Source organism: Vitis riparia, chromosome 11 (genome assembly GCF_004353265.1).
Source record: "Vitis riparia cultivar Riparia Gloire de Montpellier isolate 1030 chromosome 11, EGFV_Vit.rip_1.0, whole genome shotgun sequence".
Taxonomy (NCBI): Eukaryota; Viridiplantae; Streptophyta; class Magnoliopsida; order Vitales; family Vitaceae; genus Vitis; species Vitis riparia.
In genome coordinates, this window is record NC_048441.1 from 14,482,205 (window position 1) to 14,509,586 (window position 27,382).

The 27,382-nt window shown below is 33.5% G+C and overlaps 2 protein-coding genes across 8 annotated transcripts; both read right to left on the reverse strand.

Annotated features, from left to right (window-relative positions):
• Window positions 1-26: 26 nt before the first annotated feature.
• Window positions 27-9,429, reverse strand: LOC117924475. Of its 2 annotated transcripts, none has more exons than XM_034843092.1 (9): window positions 9,307-9,429; window positions 7,528-7,660; window positions 5,527-5,602; window positions 5,316-5,442; window positions 4,159-4,272; window positions 3,409-3,607; window positions 3,227-3,272; window positions 1,784-1,859; window positions 27-683 (listed from the first exon to the last, which is right to left on the reverse strand). In XM_034843092.1, the coding sequence occupies exons 3-9, from the start codon at window positions 5,581-5,583 to the stop codon at window positions 457-459; spliced, it is 846 nt and encodes a 281-aa protein (XP_034698983.1). In that variant the 5' UTR covers window positions 5,584-5,602; window positions 7,528-7,660; window positions 9,307-9,429; the 3' UTR covers window positions 27-456. The 2 variants fall into 2 exon arrangements, with proteins under 2 accessions (XP_034698983.1, XP_034698982.1); XM_034843091.1 differs by having other exon boundaries at window positions 7,528-7,665.
• Window positions 9,430-10,815: 1,386 nt separating this feature from the next.
• On the reverse strand, window positions 10,816-14,832 carry LOC117925149 (zinc finger BED domain-containing protein DAYSLEEPER). 6 transcript variants are annotated; one of them, XM_034844045.1, is made up of 2 exons: window positions 14,611-14,832; window positions 10,816-13,120 (listed from the first exon to the last, which is right to left on the reverse strand). In XM_034844045.1, the coding sequence occupies exon 2, from the start codon at window positions 13,098-13,100 to the stop codon at window positions 11,082-11,084; it is 2,019 nt and encodes a 672-aa protein (XP_034699936.1). In that variant the 5' UTR covers window positions 13,101-13,120; window positions 14,611-14,832; the 3' UTR covers window positions 10,816-11,081. The 6 variants fall into 6 exon arrangements, with proteins under 6 accessions (XP_034699936.1, XP_034699932.1, XP_034699934.1 ...); XM_034844041.1 differs by having other exon boundaries at window positions 10,816-13,124; XM_034844043.1 differs by having other exon boundaries at window positions 14,605-14,832.
• Window positions 14,833-27,382: the final 12,550 nt, after the last annotated feature.

Below are 27,382 nucleotides of genomic sequence, written 5' to 3' on the forward strand. Positions count from 1 at the left end.
CACAATGATAACGTGCTCTGATTAAGTAATAATGGTTCTAAAAGTTCTATTCAATTATTCAATCAACTTCATCTGATTTCTGAGGGCCCACGTCATGTAGGACAAACAAGAAAGACAAAAGGTTAGAGCATTATCATGTTACTCAAAACTGTATATTTCTCTTTCAACCTTCAAAATGGCCATCGAGTACCGAAAAAACAAATGGTACCTGCTTGCCTTTGGCAGCCTTCCCATCTGGAACTTCACCCCTTATCTACAAAATTTCGTTTTAACTGTACAGCATCAACCCCATGTGATGCCTAATCCATAGCACCCACTAGATTCCTCTGATAATTGAACGAATTCAGGAGGCAATTTTGTATGACTCTGAGATAACAATCACTGTATGAATTTAACACCCATAAACCATCCGAGTGCACCGGAAGAGAACTCTGCTCAGCTTGATTTTCACAGCAATTATGTTTGAGATAGTAGATGTTCAAGTTCCAGATCAAAGTCATCACCATCATCTTCATTATCTTGCCGGTGTTCTTCAGCAGGACGCTGGTTAAGTCCTGTTTTTTGATAGAAGACTTCTTTTTGGGCATTCCAGTTCTCAGCAGTTTTGTTCACTACATCTCCAATCAGTTTCTTATCTTCTGATATATGCTTTATGTTTTGGACATCCACTACCTTGCTCGCCTCTTCAACAAGTTGAAATACAAACTAGTTAATTAGATAAGTGAAACTATACTATTTCAAGAACACTTGTATTGTCCAGGAAACTATGATATTGGGGTTTCAACAATATTTTTATTATTTGGAGTTAATGGTTCAGATTTAAGGAATTAATCGTGGAAATACTCTTGAGTTCTGAAGACAGGGTTGGTCAGAGAAAAAGGGCAAAATCAAGAAAATTTCAAATAAAAGAGCAACTATGTTCATTGATGATAGGCTGTATAGGTCATTTTTGTTCTGGTTTTTTGTGTTTTTCCCAGGCAATTGCTCCCTTTGTGTACTTCCAGTGTACTGGGTTGCACCCCATTTTTGTTGGGAGCTCTTACTCCAATTTCCTGTTTGCCTATCAAACAATAATAATAATGGAACTTATTTTGGGAAACTTATTCATGCTAGGTGAAAATGATGTTATTCTGCAAACTTGGGATGAATTAGAACATAGGAATTCCACAAATCATTTGGATAATTATTTGCATTATTCCTGATATTCATTCCTCAATCACACAAGATGGATGGTATTTGAAAAAAATATTTGGGTTTAGTTTAGGACTTCAACAATGTAGCATTCCCATTGTCTAATAAACTAACCAAGATGGTCTGGACATGGACAGAACAAGTGCAGTTACTTGTTATGGTAATGTTAAAATAACTACTTAATAAAGCTTTCTAAAAACCTACCAATATGGACTCCTAATCAACTACTTAAATTAAGTCACCCTGATTTAGGCTAATGCAAAGAATCTTCTGTGAAAATTCAATTCCTCTTTCCTGTCGTCATGCTTTGCATTGGCGAAGGAAAAGTTTTTCAGGGAATTGACTAGAGGAGTTGACTAACAACAGCCAGGAACTATGATGGTTAGATAATGATATTTTAGATCTACAAATCCACTTCTCTAGAATTATGAAAATGAGCAGCACTTGGTAGTATGAAGGTTGTTTTTTTTTTCAATTGATCAGTGATCTTTGATAAAGTTTGGAATTATTAAAAAATATATGAAATAAATCTGTACTTTTATGACAATATTTTTGTAGTCTAAATGAGAGGAGGAAGCATATAGGAAGGTACCTTCAATTGCTAGTTTCCTGGCGTTTGCATATTCTGTTGAGATTTTATTGAGCCCTTTCAGGTCAAATTCCATACCCTGGTGTATTTGACAACATGTTCAGTTCTCTAAGATAGAAAATGTAAACAACATGTAGTTTAAAGCACAAACCACAAATGCATGTGCTGTGTAAATTGTAAGATCATTCTATCAGCAGGTCAAATACTGGAGCAGGCAAAAGTAGCCCAAACATTCCACGCAGCTTCGTGTGTTGACTGGCAGTTTTCCCTAATGAATTGTGTTGATAATGTAATTCTCAAAAGACAAGTTAGAGTTGACTCTACAAGCCAGATAACTTATTGATTTATTTCAAGCAACTTTTTTTAGCATTTGATAACAGATATCAGAGTTGTATCAAAGTAGCTAACCCTTTCAAAATGGATTGGCTTGATTTGCTTGTGAAATTCATATGAAAAAGGGGTGTTAGACAATTGCCTAATTATCATCACGTATGCAACTTAATGAAAACAACCTGACCTGCTTGATTGCCAGCTATACAAAAAATGTAAACATTAATGTGACATGGAATCTGGTACCTGTGTTGGCTAAGATGGTATCAAATATAATGTGCCAAAGTGATAAGGCATCAGGATAGGTGGGGTATCGATTCTACAATTTATTTTAAACAACTTTTTTAAGTATTTAATAACCTATATCAGAACTGTATCAAAGTAGCTAACCCATACAAAATGGTTTGGCTTGATTTTATTGTCAAATTCATTTGAAAAACAGGTGTTAGACAATTACCTAATTATCATCAAATATGCAACTTAATTGAAAACAACCTGACCTGCTCTATTTCCAGCTATACAAGAAATACACATTAATGTGACATGGAATCTGGTACCTGTGTTGGGTAAGATGTGTATCCAATAAAATGTGCCAAGAGTGATAAAGGCATCTGCATAGGTGGGGTGTTTCTGGGCTCAATTTTTATTGTGAACACAGAAAATTTGGTTCATTTCATACCTTAATGATGCATTACATTCTATACAGCAGGGATGGTTAAAATTACAGTAATTTGTAAAAAGATTGTCAGAAAAGAAAAAAGACACGAGTACTCCATAAATTTAGACATAAGACTCAAGAGTCATTTCACTAGTAGTAATTAAATAGTAAATATAAATAGTATGCACCTAACCATTATGAATTATTTTAAGAAAATATTCTTCAAATTTTCCTCAATTCTTTAATAAATTGTCCTGATTAATTAGAGATCCTGAATTCCAAATTACTGTGAAGAAATTTCTTGAACCCAAATTACTCGCTAAAATTAGGATCCTGTCATGGGTTTCACTAATTAATATTAACTTCCATGCAGTTGGTATGCATTTAAAAATCTGTTCAGCAGGTGCCATTGCCATAGACTTCCAACATTTTCTGTTGTAAGGGTTTATAAAACTTACCATGTCCATATGGAGGAAGTGCTCAATCCGACTATTTGCCAATAACCTGTTCAGTAGAAAAAAAAAGGAAAAAAAAAAAAACAGGAGTAAGGTGACAGGAAACTGCAAACACTGCGTATTAAATTGAATAATGTATTAAGAAAGAATAAACAGATAAGATAATTTATAAGTTAGTAGCATACTTATTATAGGCAACTTGAATGCGGGCATTCTGTAAATCTGCAAGGTCATTTACCCTCTCTCTTACAGAGCTTTCATTTATGTCCACAAAACCAAAGAGGAATATTTTCCTGTCTAGCATCCTTTTGATCAAAGCAGGTGCCACTTCAACACCCTTCTCTTTTGCATTTGCTGCAAGGTCTTTCAGTTTCTTGAGATCTCCTGTTGAATGTCAGATGAATAAGAAAACCATAAAGCAATTGGCCATAGTTTTCATGATGTATTCTAGCAACTGTCGTTGAGTAACAGCTAGTAACCAAAGCTCATTTAAATTAAGCAATAGCTAAGAGCCAAATGAAAAGTAATTACTTGTGATTTAATATAAAAAATGAACAGAATGGAAGAACAGTATTGTTGTATCCAATCCAATTAGTTAATCTTAGTTGAAGTAACTTTGTTTTGAATAAATTATTGAAGTTTATGTACTTACTAGCAGAACATGTAACAACACAAAAGAAAGCTATATGAGTAGTGTCATCACATTTACAAATCATTTGAGTTTGAGTAAACCCAAAATAAAGGGTTTATAGAAACACTTCTGAAATGAGTTTAAAAATGGCAGTCTATATTGTCAATCTCACATGTACGTCTGAGGGGAAAAAACCACATTAGTTTATGAATTGCAATAGACACAATGGTGTTCATCCAATGGAATCATAAATCAGATTAAGGCCGCCTAAAATCAATTCCAAGAAAAAGGTTTGCAATCGTACCAAGAGATAAATAAATTTTGAAAGGTGGTTTACATGGTTGAGTCTCATAAAGGCAGTAAAGGCAATAGAGCCCACCCAATCTATGTGATAAAGAAGCAGTATCAGACATGTAACCTGCATATGAACATATAAAATTAGCCTTGCATTAATGAAACATCTAGAGATAAATGTAAATGAAAAACTTCAACTCCTTAAGAAATTATATGTAAGTGAATGTCACAGAGAAAAAAAAGGTCAACATTCACTATCTTCAGAATAAAACTCACTGACTTCCTCAATTTGATAATTATGGTTATATAATGCAACACATCTAAATCCTAAATGGTCTGTGGCTAATGCAGCAAGCAAAGCAACTCATAAAACACAAACTCCTTTATAAGAAACTTAACAACAGCAGGCATCACAAGACCAAAACTTCAGATTCAAAGGACTATAACAACATGTATTGAAAACACTTGCTATACAAGATACAATATCCAAGTCAAGAGAAAGAAGAATACACTGTGCACTGTATTAGGCACAGAAATAAGTTAATGAAACAACATTAACATGAATAATTGCTCATAAGATTATCTAGGTTCCTCCAATTAGAAGCAATTTTAATTATTGGGAACAGAGGCATGTCATGTCGTCAATCTTTTTTTCTCTCTTGAAGGATTTAAAAGAAAAGAATCATGTTTAAGATTTCTCTTAATTCTTGAGAAAATAAATAAGTAAAGAGATATTAGCTCTAAGGCCACTTTAAGGAAGTCCTCATCAAAAAGTGGAATGATGCTTCCTAGAAATGTGTCATTCTGAATTCTGGATAGCATCTTTCATCGAAATCTTTAGAATGGCAAGAACACAAGAGGGTGTTGTTAGAATTTGTGTTTTACATTCCAATCAGAGGTAATTTGGTCAAAAATACATGTCTGTTAGTAGAAGCTTTATTGGCCAATAAAATTGAGTTGATCATAGCAATGCATTGATGAGTCTCATTGAATTCTAGCACACCCATGTTGTATAGCATTGATCAGTCTTGTTCAGTTCTAGCCTTCTTTAATCAAATTTCACCATCTATCACAAGTAACACCACCATAAGGCAATTTCAAACTAAATCATACTGCAGTACACAAGAACATGTAACAATCAATACAGATTAAAAATGCAAGACTTACTAATTGAATGTGAATACAGTGATTGCATAAAGAAGGCCAAGTTGGAAGAAGGCCGAGCTTCATAGATGTATGAGAACTTTCTAGACAGCCATACCCTCTTCATATCATCCAAAGTCATCGATTTACTCTATGAGTTGCCAACCTCTACAAGCGTTAAAAAAACAATGTAGAAAGAAAAGGAAATTGACAAAAAACCCATCTTAAGTATTACCTCAGTGAACTCATTTATAAGCTCATCAATATCCAGCTTGAATGAAGACATATCCATTGCACAACTACCAGAGATTCTGCACAAAGCCAATATTTGATTACAGAAAAGCAAGATTTTGCAATCCCTCAAGTTGCAATTCCAATTTTGAACAGCCAAATGCAGCCAAAACCAAAAATAACAAACAAAAAAGAAAGACCAAATATAAAAGTAAATAACTACTCATAGTCGAGTTATTGGATGAGTTTTAACCATTTGATTCAGATGTTATGTTAAGTCATCTTTAAAAAATAAAAAATGTAGTTTCCAAAATGTTACACCAAATAGTTCCTCTTGACAGAACCAGAGACATGCAATGTAACTTTTTCCTTTTTGGGTTGTGCAAAGTGACTAGTATACAGTTAAGTGCAAAGTAAATGGACAAAGCAAAGCTAGTTAAAGGACGTACTGTTACACTTGAAAAATGTTAGAAGAATGAAATTGGTGGGAATATTTGACTCATGTTCCATCCTTAAAGTAACCAAAATAATAAGATTTTTCATAAAATTGCTCAACATCTAACCTATCACAAAATGATTTTTACACTGTAGTTATCTTTTGAAAAGACCACATTTTAGTAAATTTAACTAATTGTTTCTGTCTCGGCTGAGCATTTCCCGGTTATACATCAGGTATGTTTCTGTAATCCAAATCCTGCACGTCTATGTTTCAGCCTAATGTTCAAACTAATACTTGCATCCATTGAATTCATGACATTCGAGTGTTGGCTTTAGAAACTATCAGCCTCTTAAACCCAAAGTGCAGTCATTATTCATTTGTCTTAAGGGTAACCTCACTGCAACAATACCTTCCAATTACATACAGCAAAAATGGCTAACCAGCTAAAACAGAAGTTCCTCTCTTTGTAATAGAATTAACTCTAGCAGGAATGTTTTTATGTCATGCTACTGATTTAGCAACTAACTCCTGTTGAAGTTTCACCAAGAGATTGACTTGTTCCCAGGCTTCTGATAACAGCGGAAAACTCTTAGTTATTCTTAGTGCCTACTGAATTAGCATAGTCCAAATGCTTACTGAACTAGCATAGCCCTTACTCCATGGAGTTTCAGAATGATGAGTTATGATTTGTCCATAAATGATAATATTGCAAGATATTTAAAGAAAGTATAATCATTGACTTCAGTTTTCAGACTAAAACTAGAACTATGCTTTTTTCTGTTTCCTAAGGTAAGAAATCAACTACTAAAGGATCACTTAGAAGTGTGTCTATTAATGAAGCAAGTGCAAAGTACGATGCATGTATGGGAAACTGCCTACAAAAAAATATACTAGGTATGGAGTGTTGCAAGAACAAATTGACTAGTATTAATGCTCTTCAAACATATTCTCATGTAATTTTAGGATTAACAAGCCATGAAACTATTGAAGTGTAAGAACAAAAGGAAGGAAAATAAATGGAAAGAAATCCATCATGCAGCAAAATAGAGGATCACTGATACAGGCCCATAGGGAAAGATAAACAGGAAACCTTGGGTTTTGCAATAATTTTTTGGGAAGTATAAGACTGATAGTCTCAAAAAAATAAGGAGGGCAAAAATGAGGATTATATGGAGGGAACCAGATTTAGATATTACCAAGGTATTTTGCTGTCAACTGGTCACACTCAATGTTGCCTTCAAGCAAGACAACATCAATTTGACCATAGCCAAATCATTATTTTTTAAATAATTAGAAAAAATTAAAGTCAATCAAGTCTCTCTAAAAGCTCATTGATGCAAGAAAAGAAATCTAGGGAAAGGATCAAGACAGCTCATTTCCCTTGTTAGAATAACAAGTAACCATGTCCAAACAAAGCCTCAAAAGACTAGAATTCCACCAGCATAAGAAGCCAAAAACAACACTTCTTAAATATGTTCATAAATGGGAAAGTGGATAGGAGGACAAGAAAATAAAACGTCACTACAATGGGCCACGATATTGATAAATTCTGTTTCAGGATGTTACCTTGCTCCTGCACAAAGAAAGGCTAAGCTCAGCTTTGTTCTGTACAGATATCTGCATGTTATGCACCCAATATGCCATGAATTATAGTTACTGATGCTCCAAAGAGATCCATCTCCTTAGAGAATCATTAGACCTGTCCTATCAACATAACAGTCCATGTAAATAGAAAACCCAAATCAGGAAGAGCCAACAAACTTATCAAAAAAGAAGGAAGAGCCAAAAAAAGAAATCAATAGACAACATGCTAAGAACTCAACAGCCACCAGAGGGAAAAAAAATCAAGGAAAATCCTATTCTCCAACCATTGTTGTAATATGCCCATCTATCTATAGACACCAGGCCTGGATGTTCCATTTTCTTCAACCCACCAGACAAAAAATTGTAGCATTTCAACAATTCCAATTCCATTCTTTCAATATTCATGCATCACAAATTAACAGTACTGCATTGCTTAAGCATGTTTTAAATCCAACAAACTATATTGAATAAACCAAAGGTACTTCTAACAAAGCAAGGCTCAATTCAGAGGAAAATCAAACTAGATTACAAGTATATGAACCAATTAATCAAACATAAAAACAAATTAAGCGCAAAACTTCAAAATCTGAATATCAAATCATTCCACAGGTAATCTTATTGTTCATTGTTCTGGAAATCCCTTTTGTTTTGTAATGTATCCATTCTAATGCACCAATCTGCACCAGAAATGGCTCAAGATTTTTGACACGAGGAATAAGCAGAGAATACAGGAGTTTGGGGGCCAGAAGAAGTGAATCGACAAACTTTCAGAAGGGATCCATTTTTATATTACTCAAAAAGTCAACTGATAGAGTAAATCAAAGCAAACAAATGCCAAAAAAAAAAAAAAAAAAAGCACAAGTCCTATCTTCAGTAGGCGTTTTAACATTATAAACAAGAAACAAAACTAAATCTGAGCAGCAAGAAAATATAGGACTGCAAAAAATGAGCAATGTCCAAACGGTATTATAAACCATCCAACACCTTTGATGCCCTGAAATTAAAACAAACCATGACTCAGGGAAGACATTTCCATTCCAAGGACCATACAGACTCAAAATAGATGAAGCAAATGACAGTAAGGGTGGAACTTTCGGGCAAACACATTGGATTTGGAGGTTTCGGTTACTATATTTTCTGTTTACAAATTAAAAATAAATAAATAAACAAACATGAAACCATTCGTTAGCTTCATCAAACTATGTACTATATCATTACAAATTATGATACAAAAATTCAATCAATAAATTCAAGTGGACTTTAAATGGTACATGAAAATCCTTGCCTCCACCAGTCATTAAGGGTTCGTGGGTACGAGAACTGGAAAAAGGGGTTCACAGATTCCTGCCTCTAATAAGTTGGACGAGCCAATGAATTTGAAAAACAGAAAACCAAATCGATTTGAAGTAGGAAAGACGGAACGCGAAAAAGAGATTTAACTTCAAATTAGGGCAGACTTGAGGTGTAATCCAACTTTAATGTCATGAATTGAGCTTATTCAATCACCAGTCTCGCTATTGAGTATTGACTACAGGAGAGTGTCCTAAACACAATGGGCTCTAGCTAAATTCAAACATCAAATGAGCATGTTCAGATGATGCCAAGATCAAATCAAGGAAGAATTCAGGCATTAAAATATAATATTTTTAGCAAAAAATTAGGAAAGCAAAAATAGAGGAAATTCAGAGAAAGAGGGAGCCCTAAGACAGAGAAAGAGAGGGAAAATGGGGAAGGAAGATCATTAGATCCAGCAAAACTCACTTCACCGGCGGCGGTGGTGGTAGTTGATGACGCCGAAGATATGAATGATGTTGCGAGCGGCGGCAGATGAGATTGATTTCCAATTCGCGACTGCTGTTTCTGACATAGCCAGTGGAGAACTTCCTTGCCAACCGGCGCAATTTTTTTATTTTTATTTTTATTATTAACATTTTATTTTAAAAATATTTATCCAAAAAAATGGTAAAATTATAAAGGGAAATCCAAAAGATTAAAGACACAAGAGTATATTTTTCAAAATATAGTACTTCAAAAAATATAAAATTATAAAATGACCCTCATACATCCTTTTATGTAAATAAATAAAGTTTGTTAATTTCTTTTTTTTTTTCAAATTATTATTAATTTTTCCTTTTTTTTTTGAATAATCTGGATTTTGTATAAAAATATAAAAGGTTAAGAAACATATAATTTAGTTGTGAATACATGGAGTTTGTTTATTTCTAATTTTTCTTTATTCTCTAATTTTTTTTATTTAATTACCTAATTTGCATAAAATTTAGGAAGAATTATGTTTTGGGGGTAGATGGACCCCCAAATTAACAAAAGGCCCATGTAACTCTTCAAATTGAGTCCAAGACCCAATAAAAGTATGGAAATTGAGTTGAAGGATATCATCCTTCAGTATTTCCAAAAATGCCCTTTGTTGATTTTGAGAAAAAAAAATTAATATTTTTGAAAAATACTTTTATTTAATTTAATATTTTTGATTTAATTTAATATTTTTTAAAATACTTTTATTTAATTTAATATTTTTTAAAAATAAATTTATTTAATTTAATATTTAAAAAAATATTTAATTTAATATTTTTTAAAATACTTTAATTTAATTTAATATTTTTGAAAAAAAAATTAATTTAATATTTTTGAAAAAAAATTATTTAATTTAATATTTTTGAAAACTATTTTTATTTAATTTAGTATTTTTGAAAAAAAATTATTGAAAAAAAATTATTTAACTCAATTTTATAAAATATTTTATATGTGTTCTTAAAGAGTATATTTGTCCGTTATTATTTCATATCCTTCAACTCAATTTGAAGAGTTATATGGACCTTTTATTAATTTGAGGGCCCATTTACCCCCAAAAGATAATTCTCCCTAAAATTTAAAATGGTAGAGCATAAAATTGTATTTAGAAAAGAGTTTTATCCGTTGTCTTGAAACATGACTTAGGGGCAAAGTTGTCATATGATTCTTAATACATGTTGAAGGGACTAAAAATTTGAATCACTTTGATAAAAAACTAGCTTTAAACTTAATTACCTTCGAGTAATCCGATAATTTCAATCTCCACACATAAATATTGTGGATGCAAGTCATAATAAGAAGAAGGGAGTGGTGAAACCAAAAATAGTTTGAATAAAGCCTGGGGTAGTGATGACTGAGTATTTATAGGATAGCAGTTCATCCGCTCCCACCCCAGGTGCTGAACCCTGCAGCCAAAGGCCAAAGGGCATGTTGGCATGTTGCATCCAAAATCCAAACCAATGTCGAAAGGCCTTTCAAGATTAAACCACTAATACAGAAGCACAAGTCTTTGTCCAGGCATCATCCACTCAACAAATCCCTTACAATGGTACAGACAATGAAGGTTGATGCGTTTGTCCAGGAATGGAAACTTCTAATTCTAGAAAGAAAGAAAGGAGAAAATAACAAGAAAATTACCTACCCTACCTACCATAATAGACATCATGCAACATGAGAAAGAGGAAAAGAAGCCTAGGAGAGAGGGAGAGAGGGAGGGAGGAAGAATTCTAAAATTCCATTTTCACAAGAGCATTTGAAATTTCCGGTGGTGACGATCCGTACTGAAGCCAATCTTTTGCACAAATCAGGGCTTCCACTGTCTCTGGTCGCAACGAATTCCGATACTCATCCATCTCTTTCCCCACCGTATCATATATCGACTCCACAGCAACTGAAGATACAGGAATTGACAATATATCACGAGCCATCTTTGAAAGAGTCGGGTATTTAAGCTTGTTTAGTTTCCACCACCCTAATAAATCAAACTCGTGTACCCGAGGCAACACCGACTCTTCCAAGTACTGATCCAACTCTGATTTCATCTGTTGGCTACTTGTCTCCAAGATGTACACATCAAAATCTGAGAGTCCGTTGCTTGAGAGAAGGCCTCCATCCTCCCCCTTCATGCTTCCAGCGTTCCCTTCGTCCACATAAGTCGGTGTTAGGGGCAGAGGGAGAGCCACATATTCAAGAAATAGCTCATGGAGTCCCTCATCAACAACCCTGATGCATGTTGGGGCAGCCTCATCACCATAAATTTTGGGGAAACTGAACTCTACAAGCTTCATCTTAAACCTAGGATCCATAGCTACAGCAATTGCCAAAACCAAGCCACAGTCTTTCCAGTATTTATCAACTTTTTCTTGCATTGGTTTCGCAAGATTGCTGATGAAAGGATCCTCGCATGTGGCTGCCCGTGCCAGCTCAGTCTGAATCTTCCACGTCTCATGGTAGAATGTGTTTGTGGTTGGAATAGTTGTGGTGGAGGTTAGCAAGTTAGCTGCATCAAAGAAAAGTTTCAAGTATGTGCAGAGGGTCTCAACCTGCTTCCAATCATCCATCGATGGGGCTTCCTTGTAATCAGGATCAGAAGTATCCAAGCAAGAAAACACTTCCTTTAACTCAGATGCCGCTACCAGCATTTCATATGTTGTGTTCCACTGATTTTGATCATCAAGAAATAGGCTCTTTGTGCTTGGAACTTGAAGTTGTTGCTTGAGCTCGAGAAATTTTTCTTCGTGCGATTCTGATGTCTTCACATACTTTACACTATCACGTATTTTCTTGATAGTTTCTCGCCCTGCTCCTAATACATCTAGTGCCATGCTGCTTAAAGTACGAGCAATGCAGTTCCCAACCAAAAATTGACCGTTGAGCAGAAGTGGGTTCTTGATGGAGAGTTGAGCTCTGAGATACTCAATCCCAATTTCATTCACGGGCTGATTTAAAGTGATAGAAAATAACTTATTCTCCAAACTCCAATCAGAAAGGCAAACTGCTACAGCATGACTGAAGGCTGTTTCTGAATCAGTAAATGGCTCCATCACAACATTGAGAATCCGCCTATGCAGCTTCCAGTCCATATCAATAAAGTGTCCCGTCAAAAACACATAACCTACCGATTGCCTTGAAGTCCACAAGTCTAGTGTCAGGCAGATCCTTCCTGGGATTCCCTCAATAAACTTCAGAAGGCTTTGCTTTTCCCTTAGGTAAGTGGCCACACAATCCCCTTGGACAGTGTTGAAGCTAACCATATCGAACCGGGGCTGAAGATTCTGAACAAAAGCTACAAAGCCAGGATGTTCAACCATGTGAAGTGGATAGTCATGCATTATTATCATCCTAGCTATCTCATGACGGCAACGATCCTGATCAAAGGGAACACTGGCCAGGCTGGAGGTTCTGTAGCGTCGCTTCGGTGGTTCAGAAGCACTCCCAGCCCCACCCATCTTTGAAGGTGCACTATATGGACTTAATTGATTTTTCTCCTGGTTTCGCAAGATTAAAGTGCAGGTTCCCTTGGCAATATGCCGTTTGAGGTGGCTGGTACCTGCTACTTTTGAACCTGTACTGTATGCAAATGACTGCTTACATTGCTTGCAGCATGCTCTTCTACATCCAGCACCCACAGTTTCAATTGTGAAATGTTCCCAGACTATAGACTTCTTTTTCCTCCGCTTGTTCGGCTGTGTTTCTGAATTGACCTCTGCAAGCGCCAGCTCATTGTTTTCACTAGGGGTTTCCATCTTGGGTAGAGAATTAAAGTCTGGCTATAGTAAAAAAGAACATATACAAAATCAGAAAGGATTTAACATAGAATATGCAGTAAAGACAAAACTGGATTTTGGGTATATTAATAACCAGAATAATTTGAATGCTAAACAATACAGGGCCCTGAGAAGGTCCAAGATGAACCTAGTTTGACCCAGAATGACACTAGGAATATACAATACTATTCCTGATATCTGTCAGTACATGAAATAAAAACAGCAGACAGTTGCAGAAATGACACAGGGAATACGAATACAAACAAATAAAGCGAGACTAGGAACTTTAGAAACATATGGTAAACACAACCATCAGACAGATTGCTAAAGCAGACACGCATATGGCATACAAAGAGGTTTCCAATGAAGATAAGTCGAGCTATGGCTCTACTTGTTTCAATCAGAAATAATTAGGAGAAAAGGGCGTTCCATTGCCATCTGATGTAGCCTGTATCACATCTATACCGTTATTCTTTGTTGAAAGCATGTCATGAGAAGATTGTAGAGTGTCTAGGCAAGCTAGGAAAAAAAAAAATACTTCATGCCTCCATGAGATCACATCAAGAGAGCTCAGATTTGAATTTGAAAGTTGATTCCTATGATAAAGAAACATTTGGTTGACACCAGAGAGGTAAAGACAAGAAATTTTTTGAGACTGTATATACAACAAAAATCATCTAAGTGGGTGTGTTGGTTGGCGAACAATCAAGTGTAGACAAAACCAACTGTGTCCGCTTCACCAACCCTCCTTCACAGTCCCACTTCTCTCGTTTTAAACTTCAACCCAAATCCCACTCATCTAACTTCCAATTTCTCCTATCACACAAAATCCAATCTAACCAATTTTGTTTATTGAAAAAAAAAATGAGGAGGAGGAGGAAAGAACAAATGAAAAAAAGTATTCATTGAGCATCGCTACATGTATACCCACGTGTAATTCTTATGTAAAAAAACTTTATACAAAAGTAAGACTACAAGCCCACTGGAGTCGGCCAACTGGATTCTAAGTAAAAGGCCCATCTCGGTTTTAGTGGGCCCGGCAGTAACAGAATTCGACCAGGCCCATAAAAAATCCACCTCGAAGAGAAAAGTGGGTTAGGGTTAAATTGGGTAATTTTCACCCTTCCGTGGGCTAACAACCGAAACAACAAAAACAAAAATCAGATCTAGGGTTACAGATCAAGCTTGGGCTTTTCCAACTTGCATCGAAAGAACAGCCCAGGTCAATCGAAAACCCAACGATCACCAGCAAAAAAATACAAAAGGATCCCGCTTTCAAAATCAGCACTAAGACATAGTTCCCTTCCGATACTCCAAAACCTCCGACGAAACCCATCAAACGACGCTAAAACTGCCACATAAATTCCCAGAAATGCGAACGCAGAAACCAGACGAAGAACAAGCAACAACAACAACAAACAAGAGGGGTAAAAAAAAAAAAAAAACCAGCGAACCTGAAAAAAAGCAAAATTAGGGCTCTTACTCGTACCAGAAGCTCCGACGAGGCCCAGACGAGACGGATCTGGAGTGCGCGAAAGGAAAGAATCTGAAAATGGGTAAAGATCTAGGGCTGGAATTAGGGTTTGGGTTTAGAGAAACGAAGAAGAGAGAAAGGGGGTGAATATCGAATGGGCTTGAACCCGATAAAGTATTGGACCTGAGGCTCTTGGGAGGACTTTTTTTTTTTTGGTTTTGGGGATAAGGTTTGCGGGGGAGCGAGAAAGAGAGAGAAAAATTAAAAGGCATAATTGGATATGGACTTGAGGTCCATTGAATTTTTTTTATTTTATCATTTTGTGTGGTGGTCGGACCACCACCACCAGCAGCCCACCTTTAGACCGTACGCGCGGTATAGCCCACTGAATTATAATGGACTATTTATCCGAGGGGGCCCACATGTGGCCTTTCCTCTTTTCATTTTCCTATGTGGCCCAAATACAACAGGTCTGCCTTGCCTCCAGCCTCCAGCCCCCAGTCCCAGCCCCAGCCCCGTTGCTCTCTCAGGGTTGTCACCCGTGAGAAGGGTATTTTCGTCTTCTTAGGTCTTTTCAATGGCTAGTTTGGAAACATTTTGAACTTAATTTCAAACTTTTTTTTTTTTTGAAGTTTTAATAAATTAATTTCTTGGCCCATTATCCCAAGAAAAAAATGCAAACAAACAAACAAAATAAAATACAAGTCCTTTGTCTACAATCATTAAATACCCATGGTATTATGGCCCAATAATATCATCCTATTTCTCTCCTTTGGGTAATTGGGCTGTCAAATAGACTTTCCAGATCCAACTTCTGTAAGGGGGCTTTACACTTTACAGATAGTGATGGGAGCCCCATATATATCCATCATACCCAAAGGGAGTTGGGTTAAATTTGCCTAAGAGAAAATGAAGTTAAAGGTAACTGGCTCACCCAACCAACAACTAGAATCGGGAAAGCCCGGTTTACCAATTCTTGAAAGTTTCTCAGTTTTAGACTCAGGTCACAATGTAAGTAGTTCAAAGGTTTACCTTCTTTCATGAATTTTCCCATCATTTCAGGTGGAATTTTGGAACTTCATTTTAACTGGGCCATTGCACAGTGTATGGTGTATGGTTTTCAACCATAATCAAATGAGAGGTAGGATCTAAGCATGACAGATAAGATCAAGTACAAAATTAAGACTCCGGTACGCATGAATGAGACTTAGGTGGTGTTTATTTTTTTGGCTTTTTTCCTAAAACAATTTGTTTTTAGAATTTAGGTTGTTTGTTTTTTTTACTTTTTTATGACTTATTATAAATTTTTTACTAAATAGAAAAAGTCAAAATATGTAAATTTTTTTAAATAGAAAAAATAATATATTGATTTTTCTTTACTTTTTAATACTTAATAGAAATAAAATACTACAAAAACAAACAACCTAATATTTAACACTATTAAACATTAATGTTCTGTTTAGAATTAAGTAAAAAACAAACACCATCTTAGATACATGTAATGAGATCAAAACTTAAAGTAATGAAACTTAAATACACATGTGAGATGACTTAATTGATCGCACTTTTTGATAGATATCTCTTTGATAATATAGTTTGATCTTTTGTTTTTTTGGACAAATGAAACGCATGAAAGGAAGGCTATATAACAACACATACAATTTTGTAACCCTAGAAACTAATGATTAATCTTTTCTCTGAGCAACATAATGCTATTTTTCATTTTTCTATGATAAGGAACATAAGTGTGTCTATGTTTTTTTTTTTTTAATTATTTTTATTAATATAACATGATAATTTAAACTCATAAAAATATATACAAGTTGGTTTTGTTTCGAAATTATTTGAAGCAATTTCTTCACAGCCATGATGATAAGAGATTGCAAAATAAATTTTAAAAGTGATTATTATACACAAAGAGATACAAGAGAATTATGGAATGACTCAAATATTTTCACTATAATCTATACAATATTTATAGAAATGGACTGCTTAGTTGTATATGACATTTATATAATAAAATGGTAGGAAATAAATGACCGAAATAATTACTTGAAATATGGAAAGATATTTACATAAAAATGGACAAGAATTTCGTGGAAATTTTGTTGACATGATCTTTAAAAATCTTGGTGAGGATATCCTTTCTAATATCTCCTCACAAGATGGTCCTCCCATTAGAGACACCAATCTTGGATCGAAGTTGGAGTAGTCATTGACAAAAGAGCGGTTTAATAAGAGCATTGGCCAATTAATCATTGATGAAGACATGAGATACACAAGGCATGCCAATTGAGACTTCATCACCAAGAAAATGGAAGTCCATCTCATGTGATAGTTATATTTGGATGCATAATAATGAGAAAGGCTACCATTGACACAACTGTACTCAGCTAACATCAACTAAATTGGAGCCATCATGTAAGGTCTATAAGGAAAATGTGGATAGCAAGGTTTGGATATTCTTAGCACCAAGCATTGATGTATGCTTAAGTAAATCATGAATATATTTGCCTTTAGATAGAAAAAAAATTGTTCTTGGTGGGGATAACTTCATTACCCAAAAAGTGAAGAAGAGACTCAAGGTCCTTGATGGAAAACATGGTAAAGAGTTAAGCTACAAAAAAGTCAAATAGGGTTGTATCATTGTTAGTCAAAATTAAATCATCAACAGAGATTAAAAGATACAAAGTTTAGTCATCACTAGGAATAAATAAAAAGAGAAGTGCTTGCATGAGAATTATGAAATGCAACCTATAATAGATAATTTTTTAACTCACTCTACCATACTTGAGGTTGTTTATGGTTGTAAAGATCTTCTTTAATTGATAAACATGACTATAGAAATTGAGATGAACAAAGCAGTTGTGATGTCACACCCCAAAACCCACTCTATGGGTATGATGGTTATTTCACACCTCAAACCCAAAGGCTAAAAGTGGAAACAATACAATATTCATTTTGTAACTGGAAATTACCAACTACCAAATTCCTATTCAGAGTAGTAAAATAAATAAATTATATGATCTTCAATTCTCAACTTTAAAAACCTAACACATCAACCAAAATGTTATTATCTAAATAAATCCAAACTCAAATAATTTAAATGAGAATTAACATTTAATATCTAAACAATATCCAAAATAAAGTTTGAACCAAAATCCTAACAAAGAAAATTTTTTCTACCTAGTCATCACTCCTCGCCCAAACTGAGAGTACCTAAAAAAAATTATCAATGAAGGGACATGAACTTAAAGTTCAATAAGAAACATCAATACAGTTTCATAAATCAAACATTTTTAATTATAATTACAAACAAGAGATATAACATATATTCATTTTTATAAAAACTTTTTGAGTTAAACATGTTAAAAACTTTTCAACAAAATTTTCTTATATCCATTTCAAAACAATTTTTTTGTCAAAACCAAATTAAATACATTCAAAATATCTTTAGTTATCAAATAACAAATGGTACCCAATTAGGTGAGACTTCACAAATGAGTAATTAGTTTCAAATTTATTCAATTTAAGGTGAATAAAACCAAAAAACAACAATTATAACCCATTGACAAGGGGCCATAAGGTCAATTATTATAACCCATTGACTAGAGTCATATAATATCAACTATTATAATTTATTGATTGGGGTCAAATATGTCAATAATTATAACCCGTTGACTAGGGTCATAGAAATGTCAACAATTATAATTTGTTGATTAGGGTTATTAAAACCAAAGTCAAATACTTCATTTCATTAATTCAAACTTACAAAACAAAATATCATATCTCCAAAATTTTTATTTTTCATAAACAAAGAAAATACTCAAACATATTTTTCATACAAAACATTTATTTTATCCACGAATAGAAATAAAAATAATATTTTTACACATTTCAAAAGATCATATAAAAATAAAACTATTTAATTTTACAAAATCTGCATTAATTTCCCTTACCTTGAAGAAATACTCAAAATCTTAAAGAATTTAGCTTTAAAAATTTACTTATCATTTAACATAATATCATACACCACATTTATTATTGATTATTTATCTAAAGGTATAAATTTAACAATCCTAAAAATATTTTATTTAGTTTTAGTAATTCTAATTAATTTCCTATATTAACATCATTATCATTAATATTATTTTCAACTTCCTAATCAATAATAAATTAATTTAGTGAGTTTCTAAATTTTTATAAAATTCATATTTTTTTCTAATTTTACCCTAACTATATATTTTTTTATACACTTAAATTAAATTAAAACTTACACCAAAAACTATTATTATTATTATTATTATTATTATTATACTAATACCTTTTTCTTTTCCACTTTTTAGCACTTGATTTTTTTTTTCCAACAACTCTACACCAACTTCTACCGTGCTAGTTAATTTCCCTATATATATATATATATATACTCTCCAACCTTCTCCATTTTTTTTTCTTTGTTTTCTTTTGATAATTGGGCACTCCTCTCCAACGTTCTTCCATTTCCAATTTGATTTTTATTTTTATTTTCTTTTATTTTCTATTAATTCGAATATTCCAAACTTTCCGATCTTTATTAATAACTCTATTAATATTCATAAATTTTTAATCTTTTTTTTATCTAAAAATTAATTTAACAAAATCCTAATCTAGATTGAGATCTTCCAAAGAATATTCAAAGTGTTCAAAACTAATTAACAAAAATAAAATATTAATTTAAGGATTAAAAATCTTACCTAAAAAATTGATATTCAACCCTAAATCTCCAATTCTTCAACCCTACGCTCTATGATATTTCTGATCTTTGTGTAAAAAGGTTTTCTGAGTAGAGAAGATAGGAAAAATCTAATTATACCTAAGTAAATACAAAAAAGACTTTTTTACCCTTATTAAATTACTTTAATTAATAATTAATTTTTAAATTACGATTTTACCCCTAAATTTGGTTTGGGGCATTACATGTGACATATGTACTTTCTTGTTGCATAGGAGCTTGTGAATTAATCAATTAGAACCTATGTGAGATAGTTTAAGTAACCTAAGCATAGGATGAACTCAAGTTACTTAAGTCTAATGGAAGCCTATAGATACCCCTTTAGAGGTTAGGATTTTAATTTGAGCAATCTTGCATTCTAGAGAGAGAGATCTTTGGTCACTAACCTTAGACCCCTCTAGGGCTAAAATTTAAGGAAAGAACAATCGCAAAGAAAGATCAATGAGTTCATGACATCTACAAGCTCTACATTGTTTGTTGCATACCACATCATTTGCTACATTCTATTGACTCATCACCAAAATGATTAGATTTGGGAACATCTGAATCTAGGTAAACACTTCTTCTTTACTAGATCTTGTGTTTTTCTTTTATATCTATTGTGCTTTCGTTGCTAGGATGTAGTAACCTTATAAAAAAAAAAGCCTATACATTAACTAGCTAGTCTTGGAAAAGAGAATGGAGTAATCCAGATGTTCCCTATAACTATAACATCAAAGTGGTTTAAAGCTTACCAAGAAAACTAATCCATGTGACATTGAGGCGCTTAGGCGTTATTTTGTGTTTACAGGTTTATCTTGACTGCCCACAACCAACAGGTAGAACTTATAAGTTTCAAATAGGTATATCATATTAAGTATTAAGAAAATGGTTATATTGATCATTTTAAAGTTTGTTTGGTTGTGAAAGATTTTACACAAGTATTTAGACTATGATGGAACTTTTAGCTATGTGGTTAAATCAACCACTATTCATCTTGTCTTAGATCTATCTATTTCTTTCGATTAGAGCATGTGTTAGTTAGACATAAAGAACACATTCTTGCGTAAACATCTAAAAGAGATAGTCTACATGGAGCAGCTTGTAGAATATATTGATTCTTTTTTTCTTGATTCTATGTATCTCTTTAAATATTTCTTTTAATATATGTAATTTCTTGATTATTTCCTTCAATTTGAGAGTTTGTTTAACCCCAAAATGGATTGTTGTTTGTCTGACCTCATAATCTCATGAGATAAGAGAAAGACGTTATGTTTGCATTGAGGAGGAAGAGAGTTGATTTTGATGTCTTACATTGGTTAAAAAACGAAGTTTTAAACACTATATATGGTAGACTTCTCTTAATCATATAAATGTGTTTTAAAGTCATAAAGTCTCATTAGATCTAAAGTGAACAATACTACATGAGAGGAAATGGATTCTTATAGATGATATTAAAATCGATCTCAAACTCTAGTGTGAGACTCTATTTATTTGGCCTTTGAATCTCATATAATATGATAAAGATTTATATATATATATATATATATATATATATATATATAGAGAGAGAGAGAGAGAGAGAGAGAGAGAGATAAATAGTGAGTTTCTTTTAATTAAGTAAACATGTTAAAAGCTGTGAGGACCATTATAAAGTGAACAATATCTATATAGATGGGAATGTGTCAATGCATGAAGTAGTTTGTAATCAAAACCATATTAGGAAAACTCTCCTAGTTATGACATGATAAACTTTCTTCATAAGTAAAGGCATGTCGATTTGTTCGTGTAGTGCATAGAATAGGAAAAACTAGGTGCTGACTCATAGTAAAATTTGGAATGTATAAGGATATCGGAGGAGATAAAATTAGAACTGAATTAGAAGGATAGGATTTGAAGGTTAGTGGCGTATGGATGGAAGAAGAAAAATTCGATTAAGAATTGAGAACTGATCATAGTGATGAGATTGGGGAAGGAGGTGAAGATTTTATTAATTATGATCTTTAGAAATCATGTAGAAATAATTATGAGAAAGCTAATCATAAGATGACACCTAGGACAAGTTAAACCCACATGCAGATCATTCATACCACTTAAAGACTAACTTTTTGTTTTGGGTAAGAATAAGAAAAGGGGACAAATTAAAAGGGAGGCAGGTAGATGGTAATGTAGAAGGGTATCGTCCTATGGACTTGAGCACTACAAATATTCCATTGAAGTACATTTGGTTTGACATGCCCACTTGACTTGAATTCCTGGGCACTCTCAAGAGTGAAATGAGTCCACTTTGCAGCTTACTTGAGTTGAATGATCAAGGCCCAATGCCCATTGACCACACCCCTAAAACGTCACAATTATGCCAAATGCATCATAGATAATATAATGATGAGCAACTTACATATAATAAGAAACTATGAAAATTATATGTCAAAAAGTTTAACCATATATAGAAAAATTCAATCCTTGGACATATATCCCATTATCCATCGATATGTACCATTCAATCAATGACCAAAATTTTTTGTTGACTTTTCTACTGAATCTTTGAGAGCTCTAAGCTATATCCTTCCCTCAAAGGACATAAATAATAATAATAATAAATAAGAAAATACTAAGGTATTGAAATGATATTTAACGAATAAGAGAATTGTTAAATAATGATGTAAATAAATAAAATTAAAATAGATACGGAGATATAAAATAGAAGGGATTGAGAGTTAAATAATGAGATAAAAAATTATATACGTAATACCACCTCATCGATGATACATTTTTTATAGGTATTAAAAAGAAATATTTTTTTCATATTAAAGCTAAACTCAAGTAAATAAGAATAGGAACTTAGAAAGAAATGAAAAATAACATAAAATAAAGTAGTAATATAGGTGGTTAGGCTAAGCATAGGGGAGAAAAGTCTAAGACCATGAATGGCAACCAACCAGGGGTGAAGCCATTGATTCATGCACAAATCTCTACAATGGCATGCATAGCATTAAATTATTAGTTCAAGCAACAACAACCACCAAAGAGGGCTAAAGTTTATAGGGAGGTCTCATCAATACATAATATAGACAACCAACCAACCAACCAACCAACCCACCCCTAGGCTGCAGCTACATCTAAAGACTAATCATCAATCCTTAATTTTGTGAGGTCACATTGAAGGAGGATAGCCTAGTTGATCCAAAAAGTTGATCTTACCATATATTGTAATCAATACATAGTACTTACCTACAAGGTTTTGTGTGAGAATTGATCACTCTTTAGTCATTAGTCTTTACCATAGGGTCAATTAATTAACAATTGATTTGAAGGGTACGTACCCTTCCATGAGGTCAATGTTGTGCGTTAGATTTTATAGTAAAAAAAAAAAAAAAAGATATAGAATAAAGTGGTAATTAAATTAAAGAAAAAGAGGAGGAGGAGGAGGAGGAGGAGGAGGGGGAGGCGGGTGAGGAAGACAAAGGATGTGGGTTAAATCAAAGGACAAAGGGCCTTGAATCGTGTCGGGCATGTGTGTTTGTGGATAGTGTCAGTGATATGCTGACAAAGGAGTAGATGAACACTTCTATGCAATTGTCCCCTACTTCTCACACCTGCTACTCCACACTTACCATGCATGTTTTCACTTTAGCCAACTCCTAAATCCTAATTACCCACTTTCTATATTATTATATATAGGCATAGGTTTTCTTGGGATACATTTATATTTTTTTATTAGTTTACAAATATAAGATATAAATATTTTTTTAAACACGTTTTTAATTATTATAAGGTAGTTTTGATTTTGCTTTTTATTTAAAAAAAAATTATTTAGTAGTTATGGAACAAAAAGTTATTGAACTTTTCGATGATTTTTTAGTATGTTTAGTATGTTTAAATAACTAATTCTTGTTGTATATAACTAGTCATAAGTGTCAATTTTTTAGTTTTTTTTTTCTATTTTTATGTTATTTTTTGTTTTAGAAAAATTATAAGAAAAGACGATTTTCAATTGTATGACCGATGATATCTTGAATTTACTTAATGTTAGTTGTTACGAACAAGACTCGAGATTTGAGTCCTATGGAGGATCCTAAGGATTTGGTCATGAAAGGTTCATCCATTATTTATATATATATAAATTATTGTTATATTAGGTTTTATAATAAAATATAAAAAATTAAATTATTTAATTTTTTTATAAAAGAATTAAAATAAGTTTAAAGTAATATAAAAATATAATTTAATAAATTAAAATTTTTTTCTCCTCAAATTTTCCAAAAAAAAAAACTTAACCTTAATTATTTAAATTTCATCCTAAAACTATAAATAATAAAAATAATCTCTAAAATAGTAGAGCATAAATGATATCATATTTCTATAAAATTGTGGGGCTTGTCCACAAATACAAAATAATAATTTAGACAAAAATAAAAGAATATTATTACATGATATAATATTAAAATATTCATAGGATTCCAAAATTAAAGAATTACTGAAATTAAATTTCAAATGTAAATCGAAAATTCACCTCATAGGATTCTAAAATTGTCCTATGACTAATTCAATGCTAAACAAATTGTTAAACTGGCTTGTCACTTTGAAGATTGTGTTGTGGGTTGAGAGACAACCATGGCCATGTTTTTAAAAATGAAATGATATAAAGGTGTCGTGATGAAGCAAAAGAATTCTTTTTTTATTTTTATATTCCATTCCCGATTCCTCCAACTACACATCAAATCACAATTTCTAATTTTGAAAAATGCCACGTCAAATTAGAAAATATTTTAAAAATCATCTCATTCCACTCCTGCTAAAATCACCATAGTTGCATCAAACCATGCTTGGGTAAATAAGCGAAAGAAACCCATTTAACACTTAAGATTGATGTGAAAGAGCAAATTTCAAACCCCACAAAATAAAAATTAAATTATTACCTTTTTTGTTTTGTGCACGTGCTTTTATTTCACCATTGGAGCACTGAATTTTCGTGCACCGAGTTAGGTGGGTTAGCGAAGATATTTAAAAAATAAAAAGAAAGAAAAAGAAATATTAATTAATAAAGGGGTTAGGATAATGGGAAGGTGAATGACAGCTAACATTCACCGTAACAAGGGAAGGCTCATTGTGCCTTAACGTGCGCACCCTCGTCCCCCTCCCCCCTTCCCCTCCGTCATCGTACACCACACCCACTCCGACAAAGAGACCTCCTTCCCGGGAAAAACGGGGTGTATTGTATTTGTCACTCACACCTTCCACACCTGTGGGTCAGCCTCACATGCCTGCATGTGAACACTCCTCATTTCACTAACATTTCCCCTTAATTCACTTTAATTTCATTTTACTCTCTCCCTCCGTTACGTTCCCTCACCTCCTTTCACCGGCACGTGTCGCTCACCCGCCGTCCCGTTTTCAGTAAAACACTACAATTTATATTTTCTTTTCTTTTCATTTAACGTTAGTAGGCTAGTACGCCGCATTCTTTCATTCAATGTAGTTATTAGCTTTAATGAGAGTTTTTTTTTTTTTTTTTTTTCAAATATTTAAATAATAAAAATAAATAAATAAATAAAGTTTTGCATGGAGGCATTGGGGCCAGGGAGGAGCTCTCCATCGACTGGTGATTTGAAAGTAAAGTACACATGCTCAAAAGCGCGTAGCACTAGATTTTTTATGAGGGGTTAAAGTGGACAGATCTGATGTGGGGCCCAGGTGTGTGCCCCCACTAGGGTTACCATCACCATTAGATCCGGCCGGTTGCATCCCAGCCGCACGTATATTCATAACAGACCTATACGATAATAATAATTAATAAATAATAATAATAATAATAATAATTTTTATTTATTTTCTTTTTGAAGAGGGGTTAATGAGATGGGGATCAAACATAGCAGCTTTAGAATAGGTTGAAAAGGGTGGGGTTCAGTTCTCTTAGGTGCCCTAATATTCTTCTTGGGATTGGTGGTAAAAGACCTCAATTCTCCTATAAATACGGCCCCTCTCCCTTCTGTGACCCTCCACACTTCTCATCTCTCCTCTTCTCCTTCCATTTCTCTCTCCTTGAGAAGCTTTCTGTATGAACCCATCTCCATCATCATCGTCGTCGTCGTCTTTTTTACAGATGACCCTCTTTGTATTCTTCCACAGCTTTCTTGAACTGCATTTTTCAGACTACTGGTGTGTTTTTGTATGCACTCAAAGTCATTGTAACAGTTGCGGTTCAATAAAGCTGTGGGAAGATACCAACAGGGTCAACAACATTTTCGTTTTGGAAGCCGCCGCCTCCTCAATCTGATTGGGTTTTGCTCTCTCTTTCATCGGCTCGCTTCTTTCAGCTTTGAATTCTGTTTTTTGTGGATGTTATTGAGTGAATTATGTGTTTGGATGTGAGAATTCTTCACGACCCTCATAGGAATACCAATAGGAATGCCAGATTCACGGGTATACATACGAGGCTTCCTCATTTTCCTTTGAACTTTTCTCTTCCTTTTATTTTTTCTGTTGGTTGATGATTCCAATGGTTTAATTGTTGGTTTATGAAAGGTAGATCTTGCGGGTGAGATGTGGGTTGACCCAAATGGATTTCAGCTTTGATATGAATAGATGTGGCATTTGCGTATGGGAAGTTCTTGATATATAGATTCCTTTTTTTGCCTTCAGAATTGAAGAAAATGGACAGAAGGTTTCCTTCTTCTCCATTTTCTTTTGAATTTCATCTCATCATTTGTTGCAATAGAACCTGCTACTAGTAGAGAATTCAAGGATATATGGTTCTCTGTCTGCTGCACTCCTTGGTAAGGGGGAGTCAGATTCATTGAAGGAGAGAATATTATTATTTAGTAGAAGAGGTTCTCTGTCTTTCTATTGAATATTTTTCGATCAATGCTGTCTTTCTGGATGTTCTTGTTTATTTATTATTATTTTTTTTCTCTTCTTCTTATTATTATTGTATCAGTTGTGTTTGTACACACCCTTCTGTAGGTACCATTGCAGGCAAAAGATAAACTACTTGTGGATCAAAACCCATCCCTTAATATTCAAAACCAACATGGTAGCTACAGACCCATATCGATCCATCTGTATCTATGGATGATCATGCTGAGTCAATCGATAAAGTAACATTATTTTTCAGTCATTTTTTTATATACTCGATCTATGTATATATGTTATATCAAATGCATTAGGGCAAGCTTAATAGAAAACAGCATCTTACATGATGAGTGAGTATGCTTTATCATGGACCCATCATTTTATCTCATTCTTTTATCAATAAATAAAGCATTCAATTGTATTCCTTCAGATCTGTACATGCGACTTTATGCTAGAGTTAATAGGATGATTTGAGGAATATATGGTAAATTATTTTTAAGCGTATTAAGTATGTTAAATTATGAATCCTGTGAGCATATATATACAGAAGTAATTAATAAAAATGAAGAATTTGCTGTTATTGATCAGTGCTAGCTAGCTAGCTAGAAGGACCACACAAGGTAACATTGCCTTTTTGTCATTTGAAACCTCCCCACCAACTTAGTTTATATAAGCTTTTAAGCCATTTATACAAAGACTAAGTGGTTAGGTGAAGCTTTTATGAAAAGAGATTGAACATAAAAACACCAAGAGAAGTAACCAAAGGAGTGCACAACTGTTGTTTTCCATCTTAAAAAGGGAAACCCAGATAAAAATGCTGCAGCAGAAGCTTGTACAAGAAAATTAGGGTTTTTGCCACAACTGAGGTAAAGACAAGTAAGTGGGCAAGAAAAAAGCGAGACCTTCAGATCAACTGCAAGAGACATGTTGTTTTGTCTTGTTAAGGCTCTTGGGATGCCTTAGAATCAGATCCCAGTGTTGCTGCTTAGCTTCTACTTGTATGGCAAAAATAGTAAAGCATATTTTTATCAGCACTAAGTGGAGCTCTTGCATGGCCCAACTCATAAACCACAGTAAGCCCCCCATGTGTCCTGGAAGTGAGGCCAATGTGCCAAACCTGATTTTCATATACAGTTATTTCTCTGACTGATTTACAACCAGTTATCAAATGGGACAAACCAATTC